The 18,677-nt window shown below is 47.9% G+C and overlaps 1 protein-coding gene across 1 annotated transcript in view; it reads left to right on the top strand.

Moving 5' to 3' along the window:
- The first annotated feature begins 10,246 nt into the window (after nt 1–10,246).
- PDIA5 (protein disulfide isomerase family A member 5) overlaps nt 10,247–18,677 on the top strand; it is an 85,464-nt gene continuing 77,033 nt past the window's right edge. The window contains exon 1 of the mRNA XM_036243110.1: nt 10,247–10,413. Coding sequence (XP_036099003.1) covers nt 10,369–10,413 — 45 coding nt within the window. The 5' untranslated portion in view covers nt 10,247–10,368. The remainder of the gene's footprint in view (nt 10,414–18,677) is intronic.

Raw genomic sequence — 18,677 nt, 5'->3', positions numbered from 1 at the left:
CTGCAGTGTGGCTCCCTGCCCTGCTGCCTCCTCCAGCCACTGTTGATAGGACTGGGGATGAGCAATCAAACCAAGCTAAGCTGAGCAGAATATTCGGTCTGTGAATGAGAAAGGAAGGAGACATTAGCTGTCGGTCTGGCTAGCACTGTCCCATCCCCTCTGTAGTGGGTTGGATTGTGCCCACCCTTCCCAAATACTGTGACCTGACTTGGAAACAGAGTCTATGCAAATGACCAAGTTAAGATGAAGTCATTAAGGTGGACCCTAATTTAATATAACTGGTGTCCTTCTAGAAAGAGGAAATCAGGGACAGACATATACAAAGGAAAGTTGATGTGGAGACGCAGGGACAATCTACATCTATAAGCCAAGTAACACGTAAGGCTACCAAAAGCTAGGAGGGAAGCCAGGAACAGATGCTCCCGCATATCCCTCAGGAGGAACCACCCTGCCCTCGTCTTTAGATTTCTACATTCCGGAACCGAGACAATGAGTTTCTGTTCAAGGCACCCAATTTGTGGTACTTTGTTACAGCAGCCCTAGGAAACCCACACTCCAGATGAACTTCTCCTCCCCTTTCAAGCATGTGGTTCTAGAAGAGTATAGGCCTCTCCTCTCCTCCTTCCTGGTCATGGCTGTCTCCACCATCACCACCACCACCATCATCATCTTCTTCGTTGCTACAACTTACAGAGCCTTACTTTGTGGTGGGCACTATTTCATAATAATTAAGTTTATTATTAGAGGACCTGTGAGTTGGGTCCTATTGTTATCTCTATTTTACAGACATGGAAACTGAGGCACAGAAAGGTTCAGTGCCAAGTGTCACACAGCTGCTAAGTAACAGAGCCAGAATTTAAACCCAGGCAGTCTGACCCCAGAGTCTGTGTCCTATCCCCATCCTTGTCAAGTTCCCCACTCACCTACCCCAGGGATGGAGACATGTCCCGAGCAGATCAATTAGAGTCCACTTGAAAGATTTTCTTAAATTGGAATTGTGGAGTAGCCCAACCTCCTCTGGGGGTAAGATTTATCAGGGGTCACCAGTGTCCTTTAACATGTGGCAGGAGCTGGCCTACATTAAGGAAAGGACACTCACAGCACAGATGAGAAATGGAGAGATAAATGACATCCAGTCCCTGTTACTGTTTGTCCAGGAGGCCTCGTCCCAGCCTGTACGCTTGTTTATCAGACCCCACATTTCGCCTTTGTCTAAGCTAGTTACGTTGGGTGTCCATCCTTTGCAAGCAGAAGATTCCTGACCAGCACACCTACACATAGGAAACCGGGCCTAGAAGACTCCATCCCCATTGTGCGTGGTCTCCTGAGTGGTGAGGATAAAGATGACCCTGGCTCCCGTGAGGCGGCAATCTTCTGCAAGGGTCGGAGTAGAGAGAGCTGGAGTCTGCAGGGGAGATGGAGACTCACGCTGAGAAAGACAGAAGGGGCTTGGAGAGAGACCACGACGTCCTGAGGGCTCTCCAGCTCTGCAGCTTGGCTGCATTCTGCCCTTGGGTTCGGTGAGATCTCCCTGTATCCATGTAATCAACTCCCATTTTCAGTTTAAAGTGGCACATGTTGGTTTCAGTAGGTTGTGTGCAAAGAATCATAAATAATACACACGCAGTGAGAGCTCAATGCCGTTGAATATAATTGAAGGTTCTTAAGCGAAGCGGCAAATAGGATGGGGACTATTCCTTAGGCATATTGCTCTGGAGCCTGTTTGCAGGAGAGGTTAGTTGGGGGAGCACGGACAATAAGAGAGAGGTACCCGCAGAAACCAGTATGAGAGGTGAGCAGGGCCTGAGTGATCGGAGAGACATGGAGGCTACCGAGGAAAGGGCTTGGTGGGACTGAGGAACCAAGGAGACATAGAGTGAAGGAGAAGAGGATGTCAAAGAGAAGTGGGAATTTGAGTCTGTATCCGGAAGGAAGGACGGTAACCACTAACAGAAGGAGGGAAGGCAAGAGAGAAGACGAGCACCTGTGTCGAGCTCAGGTACCAGTGACAGGGCTAATTAGGGTGACTGAACAGAAGGACATGTGTCCTGGTATTCAGCAGAGGAGGTGGCTGTGGGAGCAGAGACGGTGGGGTGGAGGGGGCTCACCCTCAGTGGAGAGCGGACCCGGCACACGGGAAGAAAAGGCAGGAGCACCTTGCTCAGGACACGAGGGAATGAAAACCCAGGAAAGAGCAGTTGAGAGGAAAGGCAGAGCCGGCATGTGCGATGTTGAAGAAATCGAGGAAGGAGAGCTTCTAGGAGATCGAGGTGAATCTTTTCTAAACAGCAGGCAGGCTATAAGCGGCCAGTTCTCAGGGGTGTGGGGCAAGGTGATTTAACCCACAGAGGACGAGATCAGGAGGAACCCCCAACGGGGCAGCGAGTGGGTGATGAGGGCAGAAGACAGATGGCAAAGCTCTGGGGAGAGGTGGGCTGTCAGTCATTTAATGCCACGAAGTCTGCAGCTGCTTTTGCCATCTCAGGGGGTGGTGAGGATGACTTACAGCCAGGAAGCTCTCTGGACAGCCTGTTTGAATGAGAACCATGAAGCCTCCGGACACACCCTGGTGTGTTGGTGAGCGCATAAGACATCTGAACCTGAGCTACCCTGCCCGATAAAGGCAGAGGGTAAGTGGTCGAGGCTGTGAATTGGGGTAGAGGGAGACAATGTGAAGAAGTGCTACCAGTGGGGAGTTAAGCCCCAGCTCTTGAAGAAAGATATGTCAAAGAGTTTGTGGACATATAAAAAATGCAAACCATTGCAGGAAAGTTGGAGAACTAGACTTGAACAACAGGCTGGAAGCTGGATATCTAGTACCCCAGCCAAAGTCACACCAAGGAAGGGCTGGTAGACACTGTAGACCTTGCTGCCTAGGCAGGGGTGCCCCTCTTGTAAACATTCCCTACTTTTTGTAACACTTGCTCCAGAGACAAAAAAGCACTGGCCTAAGTAGCGATTGGCTGAGTTGGATCATGGTGCCCATACCCTGCCAGTAATACAGCTTTTGGGGCTTTTGTTCTATGAAACAGGATCTGAACTCCCACCAGGACTTATAGTTGTAGATTCCCTTCAACTCACACACCCCACAAGAGCAATGCCCAACACCAGAGGATTCCTGTCTGGTTCTCTGATGGGATTCGGATAACTCAGTTCTGACTAACTCCTGGAGTTAGCTTAGACCCCATAGGTTAAGGGCTCAGTCCCATAGACTGCCCCCACTTCAGATGTCAGTCACAGATGGAGTCCCCACGTCTGTCCAGCTGACTACAAGTTTGGGGGTTCCCACAGTCCTCCGCAGATTTGACAATTCACTAGAGTGACCCATGGAACACAGGAAAACACTTTACCTATGCCTGCTGGCTTATTATAAAGGATGCCACCCAGAAGCAGCTGAATGGGCTAGGCATCTGGGGTGAGGGCACACAGGCCCCTGCCCTTGCCAGGTACACCGCCTTCCCAGAACATCGACGTGCTCAGCAACCTGAAGCTCTTATTGTTGGAGAGTTTTTATATCTTACTCTTCTGTACTCCACCTGTCCCCCAAGGCGGAGGGGGCTGTAAATCTTATCCTCTAATCAGGTGTTTGGTCTTTCTGGTGACAGGTCTCATCCAGAAGCTATCTTAGGGCCCCACTCTGAGTCACTCTGTATAAACTCAGGTGTAGTCAAAAGGGGAAGACACTCCTGTCACCACTCAGAAAATCCCAAGGGGCTCCGGAGCTCTGGGCCTGGAACCAGGGACAGAGACCAAATATACTGTTATTATCTGACAGCTCCAGAGAGGGGCGATGCAGCAGCCTGGGGGTGGGGGTGGAGGTGCCGGTCTGAGGACGAGCCACAGCCAGTGAGGAGGGCCGTGGGATGAAGGGCCAAGGCCTTTGCTGTTTATTCCATGTTGGCCGTTTGTCATTTATGGTGTTATCTGGTAGTCGCATGATAATGGAACTCTCTCCCGTGATCAGTAAACCCTTCAATCAAACCCCGCTGTATGCCGGTGCTTGTGCCTGCCGTAGGGAACCAAAGGCGGAGGGCGACTGTATCATGTGTAAGGCAGCACAGGGTGGAGAGAAATCAAAGTACCAATGAGAGTCAGATGCTTCTGTGGAAACCAGACATTGGAGCTCTCATTCCTGAAGCTTCAGGGAAGCCCATCCCTGTGGATCCCAAAGACTCTCCGGAGGAATTAGGTGGGGGATGCTGATGGGTTTCCCTTCATATGCGGGATGAGGCTTTGAGACATTATTTATTTTTTGTTCCGGGACATGTTTTTATATTTTGTTTTGAATCCTCACCGGAGGATTTTTCCCATCAATTTTTAGAGAGAGTGGAAATGAGGGAGAGAGAAACACCAATGTGAGAGAGACACATTGACTGGTTGCCTCCTGCACGCACTCCAACATGGGCCAGGGATGGACCTTGCAACCCAGGTATGTGCCCTTGACTGGGAATCAAACTCGAGAACCTGCGGTGCAAGGGCTCGTGCTCTAACCATGAGGCCACACCAGCCAGTGCTATGGTGGTTTTTTAAACATTGAATTTATTGAGGTGACATTGATTCACAACACCACACAGATTTCAAGTGTACAACTCAACAAAACATCATCTGCACACTGTGTTGTGTGCCCATTGCCCAAAGCAAAGTCTCTTTCCGTCCCCATTTGTCTCCTTTGCCCACCCCCACCTACCCCACCCCCTTTTCCTCTGGCTAGCACCACATTGTTTTCTGTTTGAGTCATTTCAATGTAACTATTAACAGAAGGGCAATCTCACAGGTAGAAGATATGAAGACATCCTGGATTTTGACACTTGACTTTAAATATAAACTTGAACTCTTTAGTAATGTGAATGTTATTGTTAAGGAAGAACATGGTATCATCTAAGGTCAACTCTAGATTTAGTTTTAGCCAAGCCAAAGATTTTTTTTAAAGAGCTAAATAAAGCCTGGGCCCTGTAGGTAAAACCAGTTAGAGAGCTAAGTTCTGAGAGAAAAAAAAAAAGAGAAATTGAAAAAAAAAAAAAAACATGCAGAGATGTCAGGGATATAATTCTCTAGCAGATCCTCTGACCAGGACAAAGACGTCAGAATCAACAATTTCAGGTGCAGAGTCCAGGCTTTGTAAAGAGACCTAGAAGCACAGGCCAGAGGGGCCTGGCTAGGCTGGCTGGGAGGGTGGGACTGAAAGCTAAGGGGTTGGCTTAGCAGGTTTAAGCAGCCTGCTGGCTGGAGCCAGGACAGGCAGGTGGGAAGGAGGTAAGACAGTCGCAAGGGATAAAGATCAATGCCAGAGAGGACAAGTGGAAAGTGCTCCTACTAACTTGAAAAGTGGGCTTTTTAATGTGATGTTTTCTTAATGAAATGTCAGAGGGAAGCCCAGCAAATGAGTCTATGATGAAGTTCCATCAATGTCCAATAATGAGTAGTTAATTATTATTCAATAAGCAACCACCATCTTCCCCACCCTACCACAGACACAGGCTGGCAGAGACAGCCTGACGCTCTTCCTTCCATGCCCTTGTTTTTGGAAGCACATACTCTAACCCAGGTCTGTGAGGATTCTTTTTCGGTGTTAAAATTACTTGAGTAGCCTGTTCTGGTCTTTGACCATATTAATGTTAAGAAGGTTTTTTTTGTCAAACCCTCTTGCTAAAGTTCATTTCAAACATTTAATGAGCTCCTACTTACTACATGCCAGGCACTGGCCTGATCACTGGGGGATTCAAAAATAAGCAAGGACAACCAGATAGTTGGGGGAGTCTTTGTCCTCCAGAGTTCACATCTACTGTGTGTGTGTGTGTGTGTGTGTGTGTGTGTGTGAGAGGGGAGAGGTGGGGCGGGTATTGAGGAATAGATAACATGCCACTTTTGTACCTTGGAATCATACAGAATATACTTTTTGGGTCTGGTTTCTTTGGCTCTTATTTTGTTTGAATATCGTTAAATGGCTATCATGCCAGGCCTCGTCCCAGCCGAGACGACGGAGAGGAACTGGCTACACAAACATTAGGCGGCATCACAATTCGCAGTAAACCGCAGGACAAGGAGTTTCTCTGGCCTGGCCCTGCTGCTGGGAAATGGATGGTGCCTGTTGAGGGCTGTAATGTGGAGGGACAGCACTTGCCCTGTGCTATTCCCCTAATATTTCAAGGAGAGTGTCACTTAGAATTGTTAAACATCCCCAGGAGGGCCATAAATATTATTTTAGCTACTTTCAATTGCAGAATAAAATGGCCTGTTTTCTTGGCAATTTTTATTTTTTCCTCTTAGTGTCTTGCCCTCTGGTTCCCTGGCTCACAGGCTCATGGCTTCCTTCCTTCCTTCCTTCCGCTCCCGGACGCTTTCCCCTTTTGGCTGTTATACTTCTGCAGAGTCCAACCCTCCTCCAGACCCAGGAGCTTTTAGCCAGTGTTGGACTGAGGAGATGCAAGAGTTCCAAAGGGTCCTGTAAATAAGCTGATTCACTCGACCCTTCCCTTTAGGGACTTTTAAAACATGGAGATATGATGTGCACACAATAAAGTATATAAATCCTAGCATATAGCTCAAATACTTCAGCTCAATTAGTAAGTCAATTTTTACATATACAGACTGTCATGTAATCATCATTTAATCAAGATACACAATATTTCTGTACTGAGCACCCAGAAGGTTTGTTCATACTTTTTCCCTGTTGATCTCTCTTCCTCCCCCCACCCCTGCCACCGTGATAACATCTATTTTTCTTCTATCACCATAGACCACACTTGCCTGTTCTTGAACTTGAGGTAAATAGAATAATACATACATACGTTTTTGGGTTTGGCTAGTTTGGCTCAACCACATAGTTTTGAGATTCATCCATGTTGTTGCTTGTATCTGTAGTTTTTTTTTTTTTTTATTGCAAAATATGTTATTTATTTATCTATCTATCTTTTTAAGGACATTTAGATTGTTCCCAGTTTTGGCTCCCGATTTAGTGTGTTAGGGCTGCCATAATAAAGTACCAAAAATGGGGTGGCTTAAACAACAGAAATTTATCTTCTCATGGTTCTGGAAGCTAGAAGTCCAAGATCAAGTGTCAGCAGGGTTGGTTTCTTCTGAGGCCTCTCTTCTTGAGATGGCTGTCTTCTCTCTGTGTCTTCACATGGTCTTTCCTTCTGTGTGTGTCCTAATGTCCTCTTTTAATAAGGACACCAGTCACATTAGATGAGCGCTCACCCCAATGACCTCATTCAACCTTCACTGCTTCTTTAAAAGCCTCATCTCCAAATACAGCCACATTCTGAGGTCCTGGGAGTTAGGGCTTCAATATGTGAGCTTTGGAGGGGACACGATTCAGCCCATGGCAGCTACCGTGAATAAAGCTGCTATAAACATTTTTATATGTATTTTGCACATGTACTTTTATCCAAAGTGGTTGAACCAATATACACTCCCACCAGCAATGTAGGAAAGTCCAGTTGCTCTACATCCTCACCGGCCACTTCATTTTACATTGAGAGACCGAGACTCAGAATGAGAAGCAGGGAGGAGCTGAAAGGCCCACTTTCCCACATGCAGATCAAGAGCTTGAGGTTGCAGAGCAGAGCATGCAGAGGAAGCCTGTCCCCAACCTGCTTCAGGAATTTCTGAAACTCCCCGACACATCACCTCATCCAATCTTTCAATCATTTATCAAAAAGAACACTGAGGATCACCTGAGGCTCAGGTTGGGTGCTTGGCTCTGAAGTTAGGTGGCAAACGAGAACAATGTAAAACTTAAATTCCAGTTGTAGCAACAGGCAATGAACACACATAACCAAGTAATTACAGTTTGTGGTTAAGTGCTGGTAAGGAATGAATGAAACTCGAGCAACAGAATAAGGGGATTGAGAGTGAGGAGATTAAAATATCCTTTTGATGGCTTGCTCTGAAAGACCTCTCTGAGGGGGGACATACTGGAGATCCCTAAAGGATGAGAGAATGCAGTCAGACCAAGGGCCAAGGAAGGTGCTGAGGCAGAGAGAAGAAGAAGAATACTAGCCCTGAGGTGCAAGCAGCTCCGGGGGTGGGAGACAGGAAATAATGGTGTGTGTGACTGGATTTGGTGGACAAGGGCAGAAGAGAGGCAGGAGATGAGGTCTAGAGGGCCAGGTCCACGTCATGCTGGGCTTGCAGTTCACGGGGAGGAGTTGGAGAGAGCAATGGGAAGCCATTGTAGGGTTTTAGAGGAGTGATAACCAAGATCCAATTGACATTAACAAATGTATCATAAGGGGTGCAAGGAAGAAGAAGCAGGCAAATGCTTTAGGAGATTTTACCCTTGCCTCAGGGAGACATGATTCAGGAGGTGGCAGAAGAGATTTTGGAGGCAGAACTGACAGAACGTGGTGATGATTGTGTGGGCCTGTTGAGGACTGAGGGTGAGTCAAGAATGGCTTCTAGGTTTTGAGCTTTGGATCTTTCAGGTTTCACCTAACAACCACAGACTGTGTACTTCCTTGTCCATCTTATTACTGTATATCTTTTTGTTTCTTTATTGATTTTAGAGAGAGAGGAAGGGAGAGGGAGAGAGAGATAGAAACATTGATGAAAGAGAACAACAATTGGTCGCCTCCTGCATGTCCTCCACTGGAGATTTGGCCCACAACCTGGGCATGTGCCCTGACTGGGAATCGAACCGGCGACCTCTTGGTGCATGGGTGGACGCTCAACCCCTGAGCCACACTGGCCGGGCTTATTACTGTATAGCTTGAGCCTCAGGATGTAATAGATGTTCAATAATATTCTTGAATAAATAACTGATTGAATGCATGAATGTTTTAGCATATGGAATAAGTTCAATGTAAGTTTTTAAAATGTTTTAATTGAAGTAAAATTCACATAACAAAGAATTAACCATTTAAAAATGTATAATTCAGTGGCATTTAGTACATTCACAATGTTGTGCAACCATCACCTCTGTCTAGTTCTAAAACATTTTCATCAACCCCAAAGGTGATCTTGCACCGACTGAGGAGTCAGTTCCCATTCCCTCCTCCCCCTGCTCCAGGAAACCACTGATCTGCTTTCTGTGCCTATGAACTTACCTATTTCTAGATATTTTACAAAAATGTAAACATACAATATGTGATTTTCTCTCTGGCTTCTTTCTTAGCATAATTTTTTGTGTTTGTTAATCCTCAGCTGAGGATATTTTTTCCATTGATTTTTAGAGAAAGTGGAAGGGAGGGAGGAGGTGGAGAGAAAGAGCAAGAGAGAAAGAAACATCTATGTGAAAAAGTAACATCGATTGGTTGCCTCCCCAGGCTTCAGGACTAGGGTTGGGGACCAAACCTGCAACAAAGGTATGTGCCCTTGACTGGGAATTGAACTTTCGACCCTTCAGTCCTGGAGCTGAAGCTCAAACCACTGAACCACACCAGCCAGGGCCTTAGCATAATATTTTAATAGCATAAGATTTTTCAGTGTTTATCCATAGTGCAGCGTGGCTGAAAAATATTCCATTGCATGGACATATCACATGTTGTTTAGCCATTCATCTCTCAATGGATGGCTGTTTCCAACTCTTGGTTATTGTGAACAATGCTGCTATGAACATTGCTGTACAAGTATTTGCTTGAATATCTGCTTTTAATTCATTTGGATATTTAAGCAGGAGTGGAATTGCTGGGTCATACGGTAATCTGTTTAACTTTTTGAGGAACTGCCAAACTGTTTTCCAACAGCTCAATCAAGTTTTTTCCAAATGAAAAAGAAAGAAAGAAAGAAAGAAAGAAAGAAAGAAAGAAAGAAAGAAAGAAAGAAAGAAAGAAAAGAAAGGAAGGAAGGAAGGAAGGAAGGAAGGAAGGAAGGAAGGAAGGAAGAAAGGAAGAAAGGACGAAAGAAAGAAAAGGTAGGTGGAAGCCTGGGAGACAGGAATGAGGGCTTTTCCTATCCTCCACAAGCAGCGCTGGACTGTGCCATTTGCAGGCTGTGTGATCTGGGTCAAATTGCTTAAGTTCTCTGGGCTGACTTTTCATCCTCCAAGTGGGGAAAATAAAACTTACCTCTGTGAACTGAATAAGATTGTTTCTAAAGTTCTAGGCACAGAGTAATCCCCCCAATTAATTGCCTCCCCTTACTTCACGACCTTGCCAATTCGTACTGCATTCAAGCTCCTGCTGGGCCTTGGGTCCAAGTCCACACCTGCGGGTCTTCCAGCCCAGCCTTGCTGCAAACTACAACTCCCAGCAAGCACTTCTTCCCGGCCGCCTCTCCCCGCCTGTGCGCAGGCTTTGGCAGACGTGGCACCGGGAACTCAGAGGCGGGGAGCGATTGGGAAGTGGCGGTGGCATTTGGACCCGGCGGAGCTGCGGGCTAGGGAGCCCGAGTGGAGACCAGAGCCGGCCGTGGGCAGCGGCGGCGGGGATGGCGCGGGCCGGGCCGGCGTGGCTGCTGCTGCTGGCGATCTGGGTGAGGCTTTGGCGCAGAGGTCCGGGCCAGGGCCGGCACGTGCGCTCCGCGTGCGGGTCCGCGCTCCCTGCTGCGGGGCCACCCTGGGCGAGCGGGAAGATGCCTCCTGCCGCCGGTGTAGGGGCGTGCGTGCCGGGCTGGCGGGAACCCGGTGGCTGCAGGAGAGCCAGCGGGGCGGGCCCCCCGCTCTCGCCGCAGAGCGCTCCGGGGCACAGGGGCTGGAGGGAGCTCGGAGGCGCTGGGCGATCCCTCGCAGGGTGCTGGCGCCGCCGACACAACTTTGAGGGGGTGCAAGTCAGGGAGTGGCCACGGGCGGGACACCCACGGTTTGGGGGAAGGTGCGTTGCACCCCAGCCTGCGGGCCCTACACCTGTGTGAGTGCGGTGTGGGAAGGGGGTGCTTTCCACCTGCACTGCCGGAAACCTTGTTTAAAGGCCACCTGGTTCTTGGTTTCTATCCTGGGCGGCTGGGAAACTGCCGGTCCACATCTGGGGTCCCCGCCCGCAGAGAGTTCTGCTCCTACACCCAAGTGAGACTGCTCGAACCTCGGCCACTTTCTGGCTGTGTGACGCGGCTTATCACTTCATGCATTTGATTTAGTCTCCCTATCCTTGAAATGGGGACGGTAAAGATACCCACCTCCCAGGATTGGAGGAAGCTCTGTGAACTGCAAAATCATACAAGAGTGGAGGATGGGTGGGCTGGAGTGGTGGGCCCTCCTGGGGGAGTTTGCTGTGTGTGATGTGGTGCCTGCGAGATGTCCGTGGGAGAGGTTTGCTTGGGTGTGTCCACAGCGTGCAGGGCTGCGGGGCTGGCCTTGGGGTTTCGTGGGTATACGATGGGATAATGTGGCCTCCTTCCACATTTCCCCATAATTTCTGGTCTCCCTTATTTTAAGACCATTTTGACTTCTTTTTTCCCCTGAAGTTTCAAGGAACTTCCTGCTGCTGGTACCCTCTCCAGCCCAGAGTTTTCAGGATTTTTTGTTTGTTTGGGATGTGGCAAGGATAATGGGCAAACATGAGGAGAAAAAGTCGAGTGTGGATTGAATTGCTTTAAATACTTCCATATCCCAATACCATCCCTTTTGGGATCACCAGTGAGGAGTGGCCCCTGTCTTCTGGTTGTGTGGAAGTGGGTTGGGGAGGAAGCTCCCTGTCCCCCTACATCTGACCATTCTCCCTCTGGGAGAGAACTAGGCTGGAGTGGGACGTTACTTCACCATCCTCTCGGTGTGTTTGACAGTCTGCTAGCATTCTGTTCCCCGGAGCCAGTTGGCTGGGCAGGTCTCTAGGCCAGACGACTATAGGACCATGCAGAGGGAACCATCTCCAGTGTGATTTCCTATCAGGTCTTTTCACTTGGGCTGTTTTAGGTCCTGCTTTCCTCCCTTCTTCCTTTTCCCCTCCCTCCTGTGAAAATAAGGGGCTTGGGAATCCGACTGGAAAGAAGTTTCATTCAGCAAATATTTATCAGCCACATTGTTGGGCTCTGGGTTGGATTTTGGGTGGAGAGCAAAATAAACGTTGTCCCTGCCATCCTGTGTTGCCCTGGGGCATCAGTCCTGTGAGCAAATACAGACAGGACAGTGAATACTAGTATCTGAAGGGCTGGGAGTCTCCACTGAAGGGGAGCCATACTTAATTCAGAAGGAGGGTCAGCCATGGCTTTCCTGAGGCAGTGGGGTGAGCAGTCTGGAGGGAGTGTGGGAGTCAGCAGTTGAGGTCTGCAGGTGTCCTGCACCCAAGGGTTCAGAGGAGTGGGTAGATTTGCTGAGAGCACTAGAACCTGGGAATCCTCAGCAAGAAATTGATGTTTTCACCTTTTCCTAAGCCCTTGGCTTAGCAGGTGTGAGGCATAGTTGCACACTCAGTGGTGAGTGGACCCTAGCGGGGGCCTCTGTAAATCTAAACTCTATGTCCCTCTGATATGGACTCCCGGATACTGGGAGTGGATTGAGTTTCTTTGTTCACTCAATATTTACTAAGGGCTGATATGTGCATAGCACTGGACTGTGACCTGAGTGGTATAAAGAAGTAGTATACCCTGGCTGGTTTGGCTCAGGGGTTAGAACGTTGGCCCACGGACCAATGAGTCTCGGGTTCGATTCTGATCAAGGGCATGTACCTTGGTGCAGTTCATACCCGACCCTGGTGGGGGTCCTGTGGGAGGCAACCAGTTGATATATCTCTCTCATGTCGATGTTTCTCTTCCTCCCTCCATCTCTCACTCCTTCCCTCCCATTCTATCTGAAGATAAACGGAACAATATCCTCAGGTGAAGATTAAAAAAAGAAGTAGTATAAAGGGGTTCAGAGTTTCATGGACAGGGAAGTATACCACGTGTTTTTACTAGCAAAAATATGGAAATGTCTTAAATGCTCAACAGTAGTGGCATGTGTAAATGACTTTTGGCCCTGTCCATACCATGGGAAGTGATGTTTATGAAGAATATTTATATTTACAATGCTATGTTTATTATGAAAATATATTGTGATGCTAATGGAGACTATCTAAGGATATGAAAAAGTTTTCTAGGGTGAAAATGGCTTACATAAGTGTTTGAGGGATTAGCAATGTATCAAAATGCACAGTGGTTGGTCTGGAGGGTGGAGCTGTGGATGCCTTTTGCTTACTTCTTTACTTATGCTTTCCTGTGTTTCTAAGTTTTCTACATGAATATATATTAGTTTTTGATCAGGAAAGTTCATCAGGGAACATTTTTTAAAGGAGTCTTTTAGGGACCTCAGCCTTCCAGAAGAGTATTAGCATAGAAAGAGTCACAGTCACCACTTGGGACAAGTTGGTTCCAGCCCTTCCATGCTGGTGTCTCCCCTTGGGGCCTGCCCCTTCCTGCTGTCCAGCTCAGCTTCTTGCCACAGCTGGCCAAGCCCTGGAACTAGGCTGTGATGAAATTTTCCCTGGTCCGCAGACAAATTGGAAAAATGACAGTGGTGAATGGTTTTTGTCATGAATCCAAATATTTTCAGTTTAAAAACTTGTTCATTCTTCTGATATGATGTTCCTATTTGGGGATAGGGTGTGGTTTACAGTATCCTTTTGAAAAATGAACGTAGTGATGATACATTGTGATTTTTAAAAATATCTTTCCTTGATAAAATTTATTTTTAAATACATATAACATACATTGTACATTATTCATCCTGCCAATCTGTGAGATTCCAGAGTCTGAGAACTACTGATCTAACTCAGCTCTCTCATTTTGTAAAAGAACCATGAGGCTCCAAGAGGGAAGGGACTCACTCAAGGCCACGCAGTTTCTAAAGGCAGAGCTGGGATGAGAGCCAGCCTCCTGATTGTAAATCCGGGCTCTTCCCACTCCATCTCGATCATCCCCCACCACCCCCATCTTCCACCTGCTTCCCTCCTCCAAAGCCACTCCTAGGGCCTGTGCCTCTGATGGTGGCTGGAAGCTCAGAACCTGGTGGGTGGATGTGCAGGAAGCAGGAGATGTTTGCCCCGGTCTCTCCTGCAGAGCTTTCATTGTACACGTATTTAGATTCTACATTATATATTTAATAGGCTTCTGTGGGCTGGCCTGGGGACCTAATTGCCATTTATAATGCTATTTGGAACCTGGCGTGCACTTTTCCCACAGAAATAAACACATTACAGAGGAAGTTTTAAAGCAGAGCTGGCATATAAGTTGGAGGAATGGCTGAGTGGCAAACACTGAGTGCTGTGGATTCGACCAAATGCCAGGCTGGGGGCACCGAGTGAGCGGAGAAGGGCCCCGGCTCACCCCTCACAAGGAGGGCAGACTCTGAACTCTGTGACAGTGGGGATCCTCCCTGTCTTGGCAGTTGTGTCTCCAACAACTAGCCCAGAACCTGGCACGCAGTCATCCCCAGTCCATGTTTGGTTGAAGGAATACGTGTTGCCAATAGAGAAAGGAAACCTTTCCAGACAGAGATGTAGACAATGAGGAGTGATGGGCCAGGCTGGCTGGTAGAAAGGATCTGAGTCTGGGAATTGGGGAATAAGATTGCAAAAGTGGATCGTAAAGAAGTATAAATGCCGACTTTTGGGACTCAATTCTGTGGGTAATGGAGAGACATGATGAAAGCTGCCCTTTGAATAGCAAAGGTTGGCGTGGGAGAGACCAGATTAATTTTCTCAGAACAACACTTTCTTCGTCCTCTCTGTCATCTACCAGATAAAGTCAAGTGTGATGTAGCAGAAAGAACATGGGCTTTTAGCCAGCTAGACACTCAGGAGCTGTGTGATCTTGGGCCCTGCCTCAGTTTTCCTGTTTGTACACGGTGGTGATAATATCCATCTTGCAGAGTTGAAAGGATCAGAAATAATTCAGGAAGCACCAGCACAGTGCTTGGCACGCGGGCGTGCCCAGTAAGCAGGAGCCTCAGCATTCATCTCAAGTTGCTGAAGAGGAGGTGCTGGGGAAGCGAGGGGGCGGTGGACAGTGAATGGCCGGAGTAGGAGAGAGCAGAGACTTCTAGCCGTGGGTGGGGACACCCTGTGCTCCATCACAGTTCCTTGGAGCTAGGCTCTTGCCTCGATCCTTGCCGCTCCCCACTGGGCCCTGTGCAGCCTCGGGGTGGAGGGGGCATTGCAGAGGAGCTAAGGATTTGAGTGCTCTATGTTTCTCTTCCCTTTCTTCTGAAAGTGGATCCTCTCTTGAGAATGGACATACCAACCACACGGCCTCCCTGGAGGGTTTGCCCCAGCATTGTGGTTTTGTTCTGTTGGGCTTTTGTGTCTCGCTAGGTCATTGTGGTAAGTTTTGGAGGCTGTCTGAATGGCAGTGGGCCTGAGAGTGATGGATGGATTATAAGGACAGCCTAAGTTCTCTTACATTACCCAGACTTCGGTGGCTTATTTGACCCCCGCCTCCCACCTCACTTCTCCCTTCTTCCATTTTTCCCACCTGGTGCCCTAGGTCCCAGTGGGTAAGGGGAGGAGGAGGAGCACGGTGCTTACCCGTTGCCTGGCCCATCCTGCAGCACTGACTGGAGCCCGGTACATTTGAAGGGTTCCTATTTTCCATAGGTGCCCTTGTATGGAGGTTCCTCAAAGCCTGGTACATTTGAAACGGGCTTTAGAGTTTGCAAAGTATTTCTACATATTTCACATCTGTGTAGTCTTGAGTCCCGTGTTAACTGGGTAAGATAAGGTGATTAAATGCTATTACCCATAGAGAGGGATGGGTGGGTGGGCAGAGAGGTGGGAGGAGATAGACCACTGGACAAGAGTGGGGATGTGGCCTGGAAGGTGGAGGGAGAGACAGATGGGTTGGGACATAGTAATAGTTCTCAGTAGCTCGCCTGAATGATTAATCAGCCAAGTTGGTAGGTGCTGGTTTTTGAAGTTAGCAACACCAGCCATTTTCCTGGAGTGTCCGTGAAACTTGCTCTTTAGCTCCCTGGTGGTCTGAGTCGGGGAGCAGGGGCAGCCAGCTGGACACTCGTCCATCCTCCCCCCCTTTCTCATCACTCCCTTCTTAGTTCCAGTTTGCCCTTCCCTCTGACCGCCTTTGATCCAACAGAGCCTCTTCCCACACGCCAGTCTACCACCACTTCTAAATAATTAGCTCTGCGGTCATGCACTCGGGGGTTAGACACTCACACAGAATGTGGAGTTAGAAGAGCCTGTTTGTTCCCCCCGATCATACTGAGTCCCCAGTTTGATGTGCGCTCTGTTCCCAGATGGCCTGATGGTGAACCTGGGCCTGGCTGCATTATGGCCGGCTGGGGTAGAGGTAGAGAATTCATCCTCCCAGCAAAGAATCCTACCATTCCTCCAACCCCTTGGCATGAGCAGATGTCTTTAATGCACGAGCAGATCCTTTAATCCTTGCCTTAGAAGGTATTAATGGAGATCCAGGTTGAGGGCCCTAAGCTGAGGCTTAAATGTAAAGGTGATTTAGTATCTGAACTGGGACATGGGCTTGGCTGGAAACTCTGCTGTTGGGCCAAGAAGGACAGGCTCCTGAGGAACGAGCAGGTTTGCCCTCATGAGGGATCTCACCTTGCTGGGTTCTGGGTCCTGGGTCCTTATTTTAAAGGAATGTGTGCCACGACCTGCATGTTCCACGTGCCACAGATATTCATTCCACAGATCTTTCTCTTTTTTTAAACAGCTATTTCTTGTTTTTTTTTGTTTTGTTTTGTTTTTTGTTTTTTTATGAGTCAAACATACCATGCTAAGGGATTGAGGACATAATGATAGGTAAGATGGACAGACACCATCCCTCTGTCCCACTGCTTAGTGGGAGAACCACTAATTTATTTTTTAATTCAGGTAGAAAGTGCTGGAAGGCAGTATAAGGTGGTAAAAGAATATGTAACAGGGGTCCCTAACCTAGTGCCCGGTGTCAGGAAAGGCTTCTCTGAGGACTTACAGACCCTTTCTTAGAATACTGTTTTTAAATGTATTAAAAAGAATGCTTAGGCCCTGGCCAGTTTGGCTCAGCCATAGAGCGTCGGCCTGCGGACCAGTGAGTTGCGGGTTCAATTCCGACCAAGGGCATGTACCTCGGTTGCGGTTCCCCCCCAGCCCTAGTTGGGGTCGTGTGGGAGGCAACCAGTCGATGTGGCTCTCTCACATCAATGTTTCTCTCTTCCTCCCTCCCGAAGATAAATAGAAAAAATATCCTTGGGTGAGGATAAAATAAAAAAAAAAAAAAAAAGAACACATAGGATTGTAAAGGAAACCAGAGATATTGAAATACAGTTATCAAAATATAACAAAGATGTGATAAAATAATATTTGCATTTCTTTATTAATGTCATATGAGAAGATACAGTGTTAGGTCTCCTAATTTCTATAACATTAAGTAGCATAAACAGTGTTTCAAGATATCAGCCCCAGTTGTAATGTGATGAGAAAATGTGGTTTCTGGTGATGGCAAAGTCACAGTACTGCCAGTGTCACTGCTGCCGACAGTCATGATAAAGGGAAGCGAAGGGGTGCCGGTTCCCCATCCAGATTCATAGACCCCAGGGTAAAGAAAAATTATCCAAAAACTTGGAAATAAAAGATGATTTAGTGTTTTTTTTAATGTCATACTGCAGCACTGTCTGAGAAACCCACCTAAGGTGCTCTGGGCAATGTAACTTTGCTTATTATTCTTCAGAACCCACCCTCTGTAAAGTTAGATAAGATGCAAGTAATTCCTGTTTGATAGAGAAGAGAGACGGAAGGTTATTGCCCGCAGGACATAACCAGTTGGTGCCTAAGTTGGCAGTCCTCCGTCAGGGTCCCTTTCCCCCCATCACTCATATGCATACTACTTTCTTATAAGTTCTTTTCTAAAAATCTTTTTTAACCTTTTTTTTTTCAAATATCTTCTTGTGTCATAACTGTCATTTTAGTGGGTCCCTTATTAAAAGAGTTTAGTAACACTTTGAAATATGCTCAATGTCTTTTTGTATGAGAGTTATTCTTGTCCCTGGTTTAGGAACCGCTGAATGAGCAGGGTATGAGGGTGGGGTGCCCAGAAGGGAGGTCTGGGCTGGAGATGTTAATTTAGGGGTGCTTTTTAGGAGGTAGGCGAGGCCCCCAGGGAGAGTGGAGAGAGGAAAGAGAAGGTGGACAGTGAGCCCGCGGAAGGTCAACATTTAAAGAATAGGGAGGGGGGGTGGTTTACAAAGGAGGTAAGAAGGGCAGCTGGAGAGAGAGAAGGGAGACAAAGGATGTTCTCCCAAGTTCAAGAGGTTGAGCACACTGCGAACTGGAGGTGCCCGTAGAGTTATCCACGTGAAGGTCATCACCGAGCCCCCATCGAGAGCCTCTCTGGTGGTGGTGGGGCAGATCTGAGGGGGCTGAGGAGTGGGTACGAGAGACAGGGAGATGGAAAATTCCGGCTGTGAAGGAGAGTGACGTGGGGTCCAAAGAGCAAGTTTTTCAAAGATGAGCCAGTGGCAGAGGTTTTCCAACCTGGCTGTGGATCCAAACCACCATAAGGGGGCTTGTGTGAAAATGAATTTACTTCAAGGACAAGGCCCAGGAATCTGTATTTCTGAAAAGCCTGTGCTCAGAGCTGTCGTGTAGCTACCAACCAGACAAATGTACCAGTTAACAACATTAATTTTACAGGGTGGACAATATGTGGGTAGCCAAGGTTGCTGCCCTTGACCGAGTGGTGTGGCACAGGTTCTGCCCATGCCATGAGCCACACACGAGTGACACTGTGAGGCATCACGTGGCTGAACATGTGCAGTTTCTGCCTGTCTCTGCAGGCATGTGGGGAATTGCGAGCTGGCAGGCAGAGAGGAAAGATGG

This window comes from Molossus molossus, unplaced genomic scaffold (genome assembly GCF_014108415.1).
Source record: "Molossus molossus isolate mMolMol1 unplaced genomic scaffold, mMolMol1.p scaffold_m16_p_5, whole genome shotgun sequence".
NCBI classification, from domain to species: domain Eukaryota; kingdom Metazoa; phylum Chordata; class Mammalia; order Chiroptera; family Molossidae; genus Molossus; species Molossus molossus.
Note: the sequence above shows the minus strand (reverse complement) of the source record. Positions and strands in the feature narration are given on the sequence as shown.